This window comes from Bubalus bubalis, chromosome 16, assembly GCF_019923935.1.
Source record: "Bubalus bubalis isolate 160015118507 breed Murrah chromosome 16, NDDB_SH_1, whole genome shotgun sequence".
Classification (NCBI taxonomy): Eukaryota; Metazoa; Chordata; class Mammalia; order Artiodactyla; family Bovidae; genus Bubalus; species Bubalus bubalis.
Window position 1 is genome coordinate 28,637,910 of NC_059172.1, and position 12,882 is coordinate 28,650,791.

The following is a 12,882-nucleotide window of genomic DNA, read 5'->3' on the forward strand; positions in this document are numbered from 1 at the left end:
TTCCCGGAGAAGGCAATGGCACCCCACTCTAGTACTCCTGCCTGGAAAATCCCATGGATGGAGGAGCCTGGAAGGCTGCAGTCCATGGGGTTGCTGAGGGTCGGACACGACTGAGCGACTTCACTTTCACTTTTCACTTTCATGCATTGGAGAAGGAAATGGCAACCCACTCCACTGTTCTTGCCTGGAGAATCTCAGGGACGGGGAGGCTGGTGGGCTGCCGTCTATGGGGTCACACAGAGTCGGACACAATGACTTAGCAGCAGCAGCAAGGCTCCATTCCAGACTTACTGTACTGGAATATGCATTTTAACAAGACCTCTAGGTAATTCACGTGCACGTGAAAATCTGAGCAGCACTACTGTAAAGCACTCTATAGTTGTTAGGTATTTTCACAACAAAAAAATAATTCATTAGGCACACTTTTTGTTCTGAGGAAGTCCTATGACCTGGTAACTCATTAACAATATGACGTCAACAAGATATGACATCATCCTCCTCAGCTCTACCATTTCCCATACTGAGAAACAACTGAATGTGGATTCTGGTCTAGGTTTCATAACTAATTTGCAATATAATCTTGGGCAAATCATGTTAACTCTCAAGGTTCTTCTCTTTATATGTAAAATGAGGTTAGACCACTAGTTTTGAACCTGAGGTCCCTGGACTCACTGAAGTCTGAAAAAGTAGTAATGGAAGGAGGCAAGATAGTACGAGAGTTAAGAGGATAGCTTTAGAATTAGATGGCCCTCGGGTCACTTAAGCTCTACCACTTAATAGTCTGTGACCTAGGGCAAGTTACTTAACCTTCCTAAACTTTAAAAGAGTTATAAGGATTATAATAATCATTCTTATAAGATAATATACACACAGAGCTTTGCACATTAAGTGTCATATAATGTTAGCTTTTCTATTGGCTATTTTCAATATCTCAAAAGTCAAATTTATCTGAAAAAAGGCTGCAAAGAAAATATTATGCTGCTTTTCTTTGGACTAGAATTAAAGCAATACATTAAGGTAACATATTACCTTATATATCTCATATGAATCAATACAGTGTAGTAACATATCCTCTGATTGACAGTCACATGTGCTTTTGATTATTTTAAATAGGGATAAAGTATATTAATAATTATAATTTATGTAGCATATTAAGTTACAATTTATATAAAAAACAATTTATATAAGAAAAATAATAAATTGCCCAAAAAAGAAAATAATAAAATATAAAATGATTTTTTTCTAATGAAAACGTTAAAATAGCTGCAATATCACCATATGAACCAGAGATTCCACTTCTGGGTCAAAGAGATATTTGTACACCCATGTCACAGCCTCACTATTCACTAGAGCCAAGAGGAGGAAGCAACCCATGTGTCCATCAGTGGATGAATGGATAAGCAAAATGCAGTGTACACATATAATGAAATATTATTCAGCCTTTGGAAAGAAGGAAATTCTAATACATGGTACAAAATGCTACATAAGGGCATTATGCTAAATGAAATAAGCCAGTTGCAAATAAAAAACCCACTGCTGATCCCACTTATATAAATTCATAAAGACAGAAAGCAGAAGACTGGTTGCCAGGATCTAGGGGTAGGGAGGAAGGAGGGAAATGGAGCTGTTAAATGGATTTGGGGTTTCAGTTCTGCAAGATGAAAAGAGTTACAGAGATTGGTTGTGCAATGATGTCAACGTACTTAACACTACAGAACTGTACAGTGAAAAATGGTTACAGTGGTAAATTTTATGTTACATGTGTTTTTCCACAATGATTAATAAATAAGTATACAAACAGCTAGCTGTTCTTCCAGCACTAACACTGTAAAGCCCTTATGAATTAAGTTTTTAATAAGTAGCCCCCTTCCTTGCATTCCAATGTATACATATATTCATCACAGCAACTGAAACAATTTACTGGCCATCTCTGACTTGTATACATTAAGTCCAAACCCTGGTACCATGAATTTGGCCCTCCATTTGGCCTTCATTCTCCAGTGGTGTTTCTGAGCCGTGAGTCAGAGCCAGTGCTGTTTGCTTGTCAATAACTCTCAGGAAAAAGACTGTCTTCTTTAAAGTGACAGGGACACCACCTCCACCAAGCCCACAGAACCCCAGGGCCAAAAGAAGCCTGAAGTATACTCAATTCCTAGAGGCCACTATTCAGAGAAGACAGTGTGTAAAGGGCCTGAAAAAAGGAAGGAAAAGCGTGCAATAAGACAAGTAGCACATGTGAATGGCAGAGGTAGCTGGTTAAAGCCTCTCTAGTCTCCTGCTGCGTTGGCAACAAAGGATAGTTTATCCCTTTATCCAATCTAAGAGAATCCCATCATAGCGGTGAAAGACTGAGGGTTGCCCTGCTTCCCTTCTGCCCAACTCCTGTGAACAGGATGGGGAGAGGGGCAGCAAATCTCTAAGAAGAGCCAACCCTATCTAGCTTGAATAATCCTAGCCCGAGGCAAAGTCTCTTGGTGTTTAGTCACTGCACATCTGCTCTTCAGTTCAGTACAGAGGGCAAAGTATGTAGCTAAGTTGCCTCCTAGTCTCCCGGTGAGGAATATACATGGCATTTTACAAAAATGGATAATTGAAAGGTGGAACAGGCCAACAATGATGAAAGTGCAGAAAAGAAACAAGAAAAAGTAGTAGTGTTGGGGGTGGGGGAGGGATGACTGGAAGTTTGAGATTAGCAGGTGCAAACTATTATATGGGCTTCCCTGGTGATTCAGACAGTAAAGTGTCTGCCTGCAATGTGGGAGACCCAGGTTCGAGCCCTGGGTGGGAAAGATCCCCAGGAAGGAAATGGCAACCCACTCCAGTACTATTGCCTGGAAAATTCCATGGACAGAGGAGCCTTGTAGGCTATAGTCCATGAGGTCGAAAAGAGTCGGACACGACTGAGCGACTTCACTTCAACTATTACACAGAAAATGGACAAACAAGGTCCCACTGTATAGCTCAGAGAACTACATTCCATATCCTGTGATACACCATGAAGGAAAAGAATATGAAAAAGAATGTACATATGTATAACTGAATCACTTTGCTGCACATTTGCTGAAATTAACACAACACTGTTAATTAACTATACTTCAATAAAATTTTTTTAAAAAGTAACCATGTTGAAAAAAAATTCAAACATAAATGGAGTTACAAAAGAAACTGGTTGTGAGAAAAGAATGAAGATGGACCAGAAGTGACACCAGCAAAAACTGTGCATTAAAGGAACTCTCAGAAATATTCCACAAAGTGCTAAGAATGAAATGTTGAAAAGTGATCCAAACTTACAAAGGATCAAGACAATCTTCCAAGGCACAGAAGAAAAAAAAAAATACTCATTCCATATCATAGGTTACATGACAAGAAGGCAAGTACTACTCAGACTACTCTAGATCAGTTCTTTGACAAATAAAACATTTTAATTCTCAATGATTTTAATGTCAAAATCACTGCAGAAGGTGACTGCAGCCATGAAATTAAAAGACGCTTACTCTTTGGAAGGAAAGTTATGACCAACCTAGAGAGCATATTCAAAAGCAGAGACATTATTTTGCCAACAAAGGTCCGTCTAGTCAAGGCTATGGTTTTTCCAGTGGTCATGTATGGATGTGAGAGTTGGACTGTGAAGAAAGCTGAGCGCCGAAGAATTGATGCTTCTGAACTGTGGTGCTGGAGAAGACTCTTGAGAGTCCCTTGGACTGCAAGGAGATCCGACCAGTCCATTCTAAAAGAGATCAGTCCTGGGTGTTCTTTGGAAGGAATGATGCTAAAGCTGAAACTCCAGTACTTTGGCCACCTCATGCGAAGAATTGACTCATTAGAAAAAGACTCTGATGCTGGGAGGGATTGGGGGCAGGAGGAGAAGGGGACAACAGAGGATGATATGGCTCGATGGCATCACTGACTCAATGAACATGAGTTTGAGCAAACTGCGGGAGACAGGGAAGCCTTGTGTGCTGCAGTCCATGAGGCCATGGGATCGAAAAAGTCAGACACAACTTAGTGACCGAAATAAAAGTAGGTTTTAATATTTTTTTATTTTTTCATATATTTATGACTAACAATGAGGATTTACAATGTTTGACAAAAACATGTAAAAGTCACAGAACACTCAACTTTTCTCACTGAGTAATTAAGACTGATTAGCTAGGTTTTAACTTGCATAGTCATTTGCATTGTCCCACCCTACTAAGCAAAGTGAGGACTGTCTGTACTTGTAAGTTCTGGCACATCAAGGTATTTAGTATTTCACAACTAAAGAGAAACCATCAAAGGGACTTCCTTAGTGGTCCAGTGGCTAAGATTCTGCACTCCCAATGCAAGGGGCCTGGGTCTGCTCCCAGGTCAGGGAACTAGATCCCACATGCTTCAACTAAGAGTTCACATGCAGCAACTAAGACCCAGCCCCACCGAATTATCAACTTCAAAAAAAAAAAAAACTATTAAAAAAAAAGAAAGAAACTACCTTTCCCTTTGTTTGTTAAAATCTGCTTAAACAAAAAAGGAATAGGAACTCAAATTGGATGATGTTAAGAAGATTGTGTTTAAGGTTTTTTAGTGACTGAGAACTGCTGCCATCTTTACATGCAATTCCCCAAACCTGTTTTTAAATTACCCAAAACACAGACACCCAATGCTGAGAGATAGGCTTCCTGAAGAGTTATTTAATTTGTCATCTGTGATAGTATACTACTTCATGCTTGTCCTCATCCCTTGCATGCTGGGGCAAAACAATGAATACATGATAGAAATAATATGGTATAGTAACTTTAGAGTCAGACCTCAACTTGAATATTATCTCTACCCGACTTTTCTGCAACCTTAAATTATTTATTAGGGTTTCAATTTCTTAATCTGTGAAATAAGGATAATAATGCCTTCTTTTTGGAATTATAGTAAATGTCAAAAAAGATAAGATATATGAAGTGCTTAGCAAATTGTGATACATAGTAAGCATTTATATATAGCTATTATCACCATTATCATTATCCTTAATATTTCTATCATTATTGTAAATATTTTAATCATGATAAAGTTGCTTTGCTTTAAGCACATTATTGTGTGTGCATGCTAAGTTGCTTCAGTCATGTCCAACTCTTTCCTAACCCATGGACTGTAGCCCACCAGGCTCCTCTGTCCATGGGATTCTCTGGGCAAGAATACTGAAGTGGGTTGCTATTTCCTATTCCATGGGATCTTCCTAATCCCAGGGATCAAAACTCATGTCTCCTGCATTGGCACGCAGATTCTTTACCAATGCGCCACCTGGGGAGCCCAAACACATTATTAATCAGCCTATTTTTCAAAGATAAAGTCTCATATTCAGATATGAATAGATACACACTACTTACTGGGTAAGAAGTCTGCCCTTAAATTCTTTCAGATCATTTTCTTCCATGGTACATGTGCAAAAGGCGGCCAATACTCACTCATCCTCTTCTTGCACTCCCTGATACCTAGTCTGCTCAGAGTTTCCTCTTCTGAGGACATTAAGAACCAAAGCCATTTCCCATTTCTCAGAGCTATCTGTCAGAACAATAGTATCTTGCTCTCTCATATCTCACATGACTTAACTGTCAGTTTTCTCTTTTGATTCTAATCCTTGACTCTAAACTAACAGTCATTATTACCTATATTGACCCATAAAGCTGCAAAGGACCTAAAGTCCAACTGAAGCCAATCTCTTTTCTCCACCAAACAATTGTTTAGTTGCTAAGTCACGTCTGACTCTTCTGTGGCCCCACGGACTGTAGCCCACCAGGCTCCTCTGTCCATGGAATTTTCCAGGCAAGAATAGTGGAGTGTGCTGCCATTTTCTCCTCCCCAGATCTTCCTGACCCAGAGACCAAACCCAAGTCTCCTGCACTGGCAAGCGGATTCTTAACCACTGAGCCATCAGCGAAGCCCACCAAACAATTAATTCCCTCTAAACTATTCTATGTGAATTAGCCTAGCAAGGTCTGTTTTAACACTTTTAGTGACAGAAAGCCCTCTACCTCTCGAATCAATCCATTCAATGATTATAACTTTTTAATTTTCCTTATGTTGAACCAAAATCTCTCCCCTTACAAGTAGTTTCCAACCATAGGCTTTAATTTCACATTCTAGAAAAATACAGGAAGTTTATCTATTCTATACTACAGCCCAATCAACATTTGACGATTCCTGAGTTTCACTTTTCCACATTACACATTTCTAGTTCAGAAAGCACAATTTTAAGCCCCTTCTCTCATGGACCTCCTCTGGACCATGTATGGGCTTGTCAAAGTGATCTAACAACAAATATGTAAAGCACTTCCTTTTCCAACATTTGAGCTGCCAAATAATTACACTACAAATGATCCCTTTGTCCATATCCATCCATTACTATGTAAAAATTATTAATTTAACTAGTAGTTCAGGAAAGGTAACTCTCGGCCTAAATCATAGTTTAAAGAAAATGGTACTAAAAGTCTTGAAAACGACCTTTTTTTTTTTTTTTTTTTTTTTTTTTTTTTTAATGCTAGTCAATTACCGGGGAACCCAATAAAGGAGGATCAGCTGGCATGAAAGTCTTGTCTCTCCCACAAAACCAAACACATGCCTGGGGGAAAAAGACCCAACAATGGGAAGTTTAGCCAAAAAAGGGTTTTGCTTCCTGTCCTGAGAAAGTTGAGCCAATTAAAAGAAGGCAGTAATAGTGAGCCAAAAAATATTCTCTGCACTTTGCCAGAAGCAGGTACCTGAAGGATCAAATATTGTGCTCTTAAAACTTGACCAAAGTAAACTACAAAAAAGAAGTGGCAGATTTTTCCTGAGCTCTCCTCGCCTGGCAAGAACGTCCATCTGGGGAAATATACACGCAGAGAGCCCCAAGGGACCAGTCAGGGGCAGCAACTGGAAGAGGATTCTTCCCCAAGTCCTCAGTGGGTGCAATCAGTGCAAGTACTGTCCTCGGAAGAACCTTTACCTTGGTCAGGTAGTCGGAGAGGAGGCAGGGTGGAGTAGGGACTGGAACCCTTGTGCCATTAGAGGCCTGGCACGAGCCGGAAGGTCCTGACTAGATGCTGCCGTCTACCTTCGGACGCAAGGAGATAGACGAATGATCGTACTCCGACAGGAGGTGATCTCTGGTACCCGAAGATATCCCGGGTGGGAATGGGCTGGGCGGTACGGACAGGGGTCGGGATCTGAGGATCTGACACTGGGAAAACCGTTCCCTGTAAAGTGAGCGAAGAGGTCTCACAGAACAGAGAAAGAGGAAGGGAAAGACCGTATTTTCACGTATTTGGGGGAAGATTGAGCCAGGACCTGTTCCCTTCTCCTGCGCCCTTATGACGAAGGCGGTGACAGCAAGAGTGGGAGCAGGTGTCCCGGGCCCTCATTCAAACGAGCAGAGTCCCCCACTGTCCCGAGCCCTTCTCGGGCTGCCCCCACTCGCCCCTCAGGCAGCGGAATCCCCATTCCCAACCCTGCCCCTCGGGCTTTCCCCCTAGGTCCAGCAGGGGCTCTCCACTTCTCTTCCGCCCCCCAATCTCAAGGCCCCTCAACCCGTCCAGACTGGCCCTCCTCACTCGCCACTCGGGATTGCTCTAGCTGCTGCCTTCCTCCGCAACATTCCCGTTCCAGTCCCCTGGCCCGGTCTCCCCTACGCCACCTCCCCCGGCCAGGCCCGGTGTCTCCCGCGGCGGCCAGGTCCGCCCTCTGCCTTCCTCACGCGGCGTCTCCCCCTCAGACCGGCGCCCTCCCTCCCTCGCTCCCGCCTCAGGCCGGCACCCGCACTCACAGAACTCTGCGATGTACCAGGTCACCGCGTAGTTCTCCTCGCACCAGTCCAGCGTGGAGGTCGTTGGACCCCAGTAGCCCTCGCGGTCCCCGGCGGGAGCCATCACGCGCGCCGCCGCCGCCCAAGCGCTCCACTGGCCGCGATCGGCTCCGCGGGCTCCCAGGCCGGCTCTGGCCCTGCTGGCGCGCTAGTCTAGGGTCCCGCCCGCCCTCCGTCCCTGAGGGGCGGGGCCCGGCGCCGTCAGCGACCCGCCGGGCCAGAGACCCCGCCCACCGCGGCCGGCGCAGAGCCCAGGCCGAGGGCCGGGGACCGCCCTGCCCCCTCCTTTCTCGGGAAGGGGTGTGACCTGGGCCGCCGGCCCCGCCTAGACACGCCCTTGGCTGTGGGTTAGGCGTTCCTGACATCCCCGAGGCAGTTTTCTATCTGAACCTGTGAGCTTCTGTAGGAGGGGCGGTTGATTTTATTGAGGCGGGGGTGGGATGAAGGCTTCAATCAAGCCCTGGCTTGATAAAACCTGTGCAGGGATGCGCCTCAGTGTCTTTACTTGGTCACAGGCCTCCAGAGGAGCCCAGAAACCGACTACTCCAGCCCCGCCGGGGACTCCCAGGAAACAAACAATAATTTTCTGATAAAGGTGTAAGTGTCAGTCAGTTCAGTCGCTCAGTCGTGTCCGACTCTTTGTGACCCCATGGACTGTAGCCCGCCAGATTCCTCTGTCCATGGGATTTCCCAGGCAAGAATACTGGAGTGGGTTGCCATTTCCTCCTCCAGGGTATCTTCCCCACCCAGGAATCGAACCCAGGTCTCTTGCGTCTCAGGCAGATTCTTTACCATCTGAGCCACTGCGGAACAACAAATCCTGGTCCCAGAAAAAAGAAGGGGGAGGGGGCACTTTGAGAGCCTAAAACAACAGTGCAGCCAGAACGCTAAAGCCTGCTTCCCTTTGGGCTTCCAAGCCGAGAAGTTTCCACCGTCTAGCAATCTATAATTGTGCCCTGTTCTTCAGGCAACCCACAGCCTCCCCTACTACCAGCTTCAAGACCTTAATACTTCACAGAGCTGCTGGAGGGATCTTTTTAAAACACAAATGCACGCCCCCTGCCCCTAGAGTTCAGCTGCATCAAACTCTTCCCTAGCTCACAATGTACAGGGTCCATTCCCATCTTCCTGCCTTTGCACCTGCCTTTCAGCTGGGACTGCTGGCCTTCCTCTCTTCTCCATTTACTAATTTCCACTGGTCCTTTAGAATCTGGCTTCCTGAAACCCTCCTGACTCTTACCCTCAATAGCTCCTTTGACCTTTGTTCATATCCTCCAGTGAAAGATACATCCTGATCTGAAAGTCTGATTTCCATATTTACCTCCTAACATCCAGGATTCTGCCTGACCATGCACTTTGCAACACAGAGTATAGTTAAGGATGACACAACTGCAGTTTAATATTTTCTAAAGAAATAAGTCAGGTAAGATGTAATTAAAGGTAAAAGAGAAAACAAGGAGAGATGAGGCAACCCACAGCCTCTCTACAAAATGTCTATAGCAGATAATAGATGCAGAACATTTACTGGCAGTGTGCAAACCTAGGAATAGAGGCTGAGTGTTTAATAGAAAGAGTAGGATATCAAAATTTTTCTTTTGAACAGCAGACATTGAGAGGCTATGTACTCAGCCTTTGGCTGAATGCTAGGAACACCCAGGAACTTCCCTGCTAGCTCAGTGTTCAAGAATCTGCCTGCCAATGCAGGAGTCGCAGGTTTGATCCCTGGGTCAGGAAGATTCCCCCGGGGAGGAAATGGCAACTCACTCCAGTATTCTTGCCTGGGAAATACCACGGATAGAGGAGCCTCATAGACTACAGTCCATGGAGTTGTAAAGAGTCAGACAGGACTTAACAACAGCTGGAACACATGGAGGTAAATAGAAGACATCCAAGATGGTAGTCTCTAAAAAGAGAAATAATACTGAGGAGTGGGAAAACTTTTATTTCTGGTCATTTTTTATCTTGTCCTTTAAAATTTCTGTCTCAGGTATGTCCTTAATATAATAATCATAAGTTTATATAATTTATAAATGAATATATATACTTGTATATTCAAAATGAATATGCAGAAATACATACTACAAGTGATTTGCTGATGAGATTTCAATAAAAACTGCAGAGACCACAACTGTAGACTGTGATAATACTTGTTGCTAGAAGTAAAGCAAAAATTAGGGTGTTGTGGGACCCGTTATGTGGAAAGAATCTCTAACTCAGCCAAGTGACCCAAAGCAGAAGATGAGGTCTTGGCTACATCAATACCTAGCACATTAACAGTTGGGGGCAGAGGGGACCTACAATGATCAGGACAAAATTTAGGAGAAAAAAATCAATTAAGAGAATTATTTGTTATTGTTGCTATTTAGTCAGTAAACCCTGTCCAACTCTTTTGCAACCCAATGGACTGTAGCCTACCAGGCTCCTCTGTCCATGGGATTTCCCAGGCAAGAATACTAGAATAGTTTGCCATTTCCTTCTCCAGCGGATCTTCTAGACCCAGGGATTGAACCCATGTTTCCTGCATTGCAGAATTCTTTACCCCTGAGCCACCAGGGAAGCCCAAAAGAAATATTAACTGATCAATAAAGAGAAAAGGTAAACTGCAGTAGTATCACTGAGAAAAAACAAAGTGGATTTCATAGATCCTTCAGCAATATCTGTCTTCCTTTCTCTCTTTTCTAAAAAACGTGACCCCCCAACCCAGTATTAATGCAATACGTGAAAATATAAGGAAGCAGAGCAACCAAAACTATCTCGAAAAAGAAGAAGGAGCATTTACACTTCCCGATTTCAACACTTACTACAAATATACACCAATCAAAACAGTGTAGTACTGGCATATGGATAAACCTGTAGATCAGTGGAACAGAATCAAGACTCCAGAAATAAACTAGATATTTATGGTCAGTTGATTTTCAACAAGGATGCTAAGGGAAGGAATAGTCTTTTCAACTGGTGGTGTAACAACTGGATGTTGTTATTTGCTCCTAAGTTATGTCCAACTCTTTTTGTGACCCCATGGACTGTAGCCCACCAGGCTCCTCTGTCCATTGGATTTCCTAGGCAAGAATACTAGAGTAGGTTGCCTTTTCCTCCACCCAGGGATTGAATCCATGTCTCCTGCATTGGCAGGCAGACTCTTTACCACTGAGCCACCAGAGAAGCCCAACAACTGGATATCCATATGCAAAAGAAAGAAATGAGATTCCTTCTAATTCCTTCTAAATGAAATGAGATTCCTTCTTAAAAAATTCCTTTTTTATAGATGACCTAAAAAAATTAATTTAAATGGATCATAGACTTACATGTAAGAGCTAAAACTATAAATGGATTAACAATTCTCCAGGCCAGAATACTGGAGTGGGTAGCCATTCCCTTCTCCAAGGGATCTTCCCAACCCAGGGATCGAACCCAGGTCTCCCTCATTGCAGGTGGATTCTTTACCAGCTGAGCCACAAGAGAAAGGTCCATCTAGTCAAAGCTGTGGTTTTTCCAGTAGTCGTGTATGAATGTGAGAGTTGGACTATAAAAAAAGCTGAGCACCAAAGAACTGATGCTTTTGAACTGTGGTGTTGAAGAAGACTCTTGAGGGTCCCTTGGACTACAAGGAGATCCAACCAGTACATCCTAAAGGAGATCAGTCCTGAATATTCATTGGAAGGACTGATGCTGAAGCTGAACTGCAATAGTTTGGGCACCTGATGTGAAGAACTGACTCATTGGAAAAGACCCTGATACTGGGAAAGATTAAAGGCAGGAGGAGAAGAGGATGACAGAGGATGAGATGGCTGGATGGCATCACCGACTTGATGGACATGAGTTTGAGCAAACTCTAGAAGTTGGTGATAGAAAAGAAGCCTGGCATGCTGCAGTCTATGGGGTCACAAAGAGTCGGACACGACTGAGCGACTGAACTGAACTGAAAATGATAAACTCTTAGGAATATACATAAAAGTAAATCTTTGTTGTGACTTCCCTGGTGGCCCAATGGTTTAGAATCCCCCTGCCAATGCAGGGGATACAGATTTGATCCCTGGTCCAGGAAGATCCCACACGCTGCAGAGCAACTATGCCCGTGCACTGAAACTACAAGTGTCCAATAATCACATGTAAAGATGTTCATGTTTGCCATACTAGAAATGCAAATAAAGATCCATAATCAGATACTACTTTACACACACTAAGAAAACCAATGTTAAAGAAAGATGTGGAGAAATTGGAACCTTCATGCATTGCTGCTATGTAAAATGATGCAGCCACTTTGAAAAACAGTTCCTTAAAATGCTAAGCAGAGTTGCCATATGAACCTAACAATTCTACTTCTAGGTATATACTAAGAGAATTGAAAACACATGTCCAAAAAATGTACAAAGATGTTCATAGCAGCATTATTCACAATAACCAAAAAGTGGGAACAAAGCGAATTCCATTAACTGATGAATAAAGTAATAAAGTGTTGACTACCCATATGTGTGTCGGTCACTCAGTTGTGTCCGACTCTGCGATCCTATGGACCATAGCCCACCAGGCTCCTCTGTCCATGAGAGTCACCAAGCAAGAATACTGGAGTGGGTTGCCATTTCCTCCTCCAATGTCAGCCAACTTAGTATAGTCTAAAGTCTTAGCATGCGCTCGCTTGAGTCCTTCAAAAATACATCTGGCAAAGTGTCTCTGTTGTGGGAACTATTTGGCTCCCAGTAGGGAGGAGGGCTATTTCGTGTTCCCTCTTTCCCCTTGTCTCACATTCAAGCCAATCATCTCCAAAAGTAGTAGCTACCCCCAAAACTCGAGTTTTCGAGTCAGGAGTCAGCGTCTGTCCAAAGACATACATTACATCTCTCCAAGTAAGGTCATAAAGGAAAGTTAGTCTCATAAAGGCTTCATGTACTTTTTGGATCCTCTAAATAGTCTCAACTGCAATCGGTACTGTTTGAATTTCTACCAAGACTGAGGCAACCCCTCCTGGAAGGGTGCCCTGACTCAGCCTGTTCAGTTGGGAGCCCTGGATACAGGAGCTAAGTAAGAGGACAGGAGGGAACCGAAGGTTTCACACCCAAATCTGCACCCTTAGGACA

At 43.4% G+C, this 12,882-nt stretch overlaps 1 protein-coding gene across 1 annotated transcript in view; it reads right to left on the reverse strand.

Moving 5' to 3' along the window:
• The window catches only part of ACER3 (alkaline ceramidase 3), a 156,028-nt gene extending 147,981 nt beyond the window's left edge, over nt 1-8,047 (reverse strand). Inside the window, exon 1 of the mRNA XM_006059606.4 lies at nt 7,769-8,047. Within this exon, the coding sequence (XP_006059668.3) occupies nt 7,769-7,871 (103 nt within the window). The 5' untranslated portion in view covers nt 7,872-8,047. The remainder of the gene's footprint in view (nt 1-7,768) is intronic.
• Nucleotides 8,048-12,882: the final 4,835 nt, after the last annotated feature.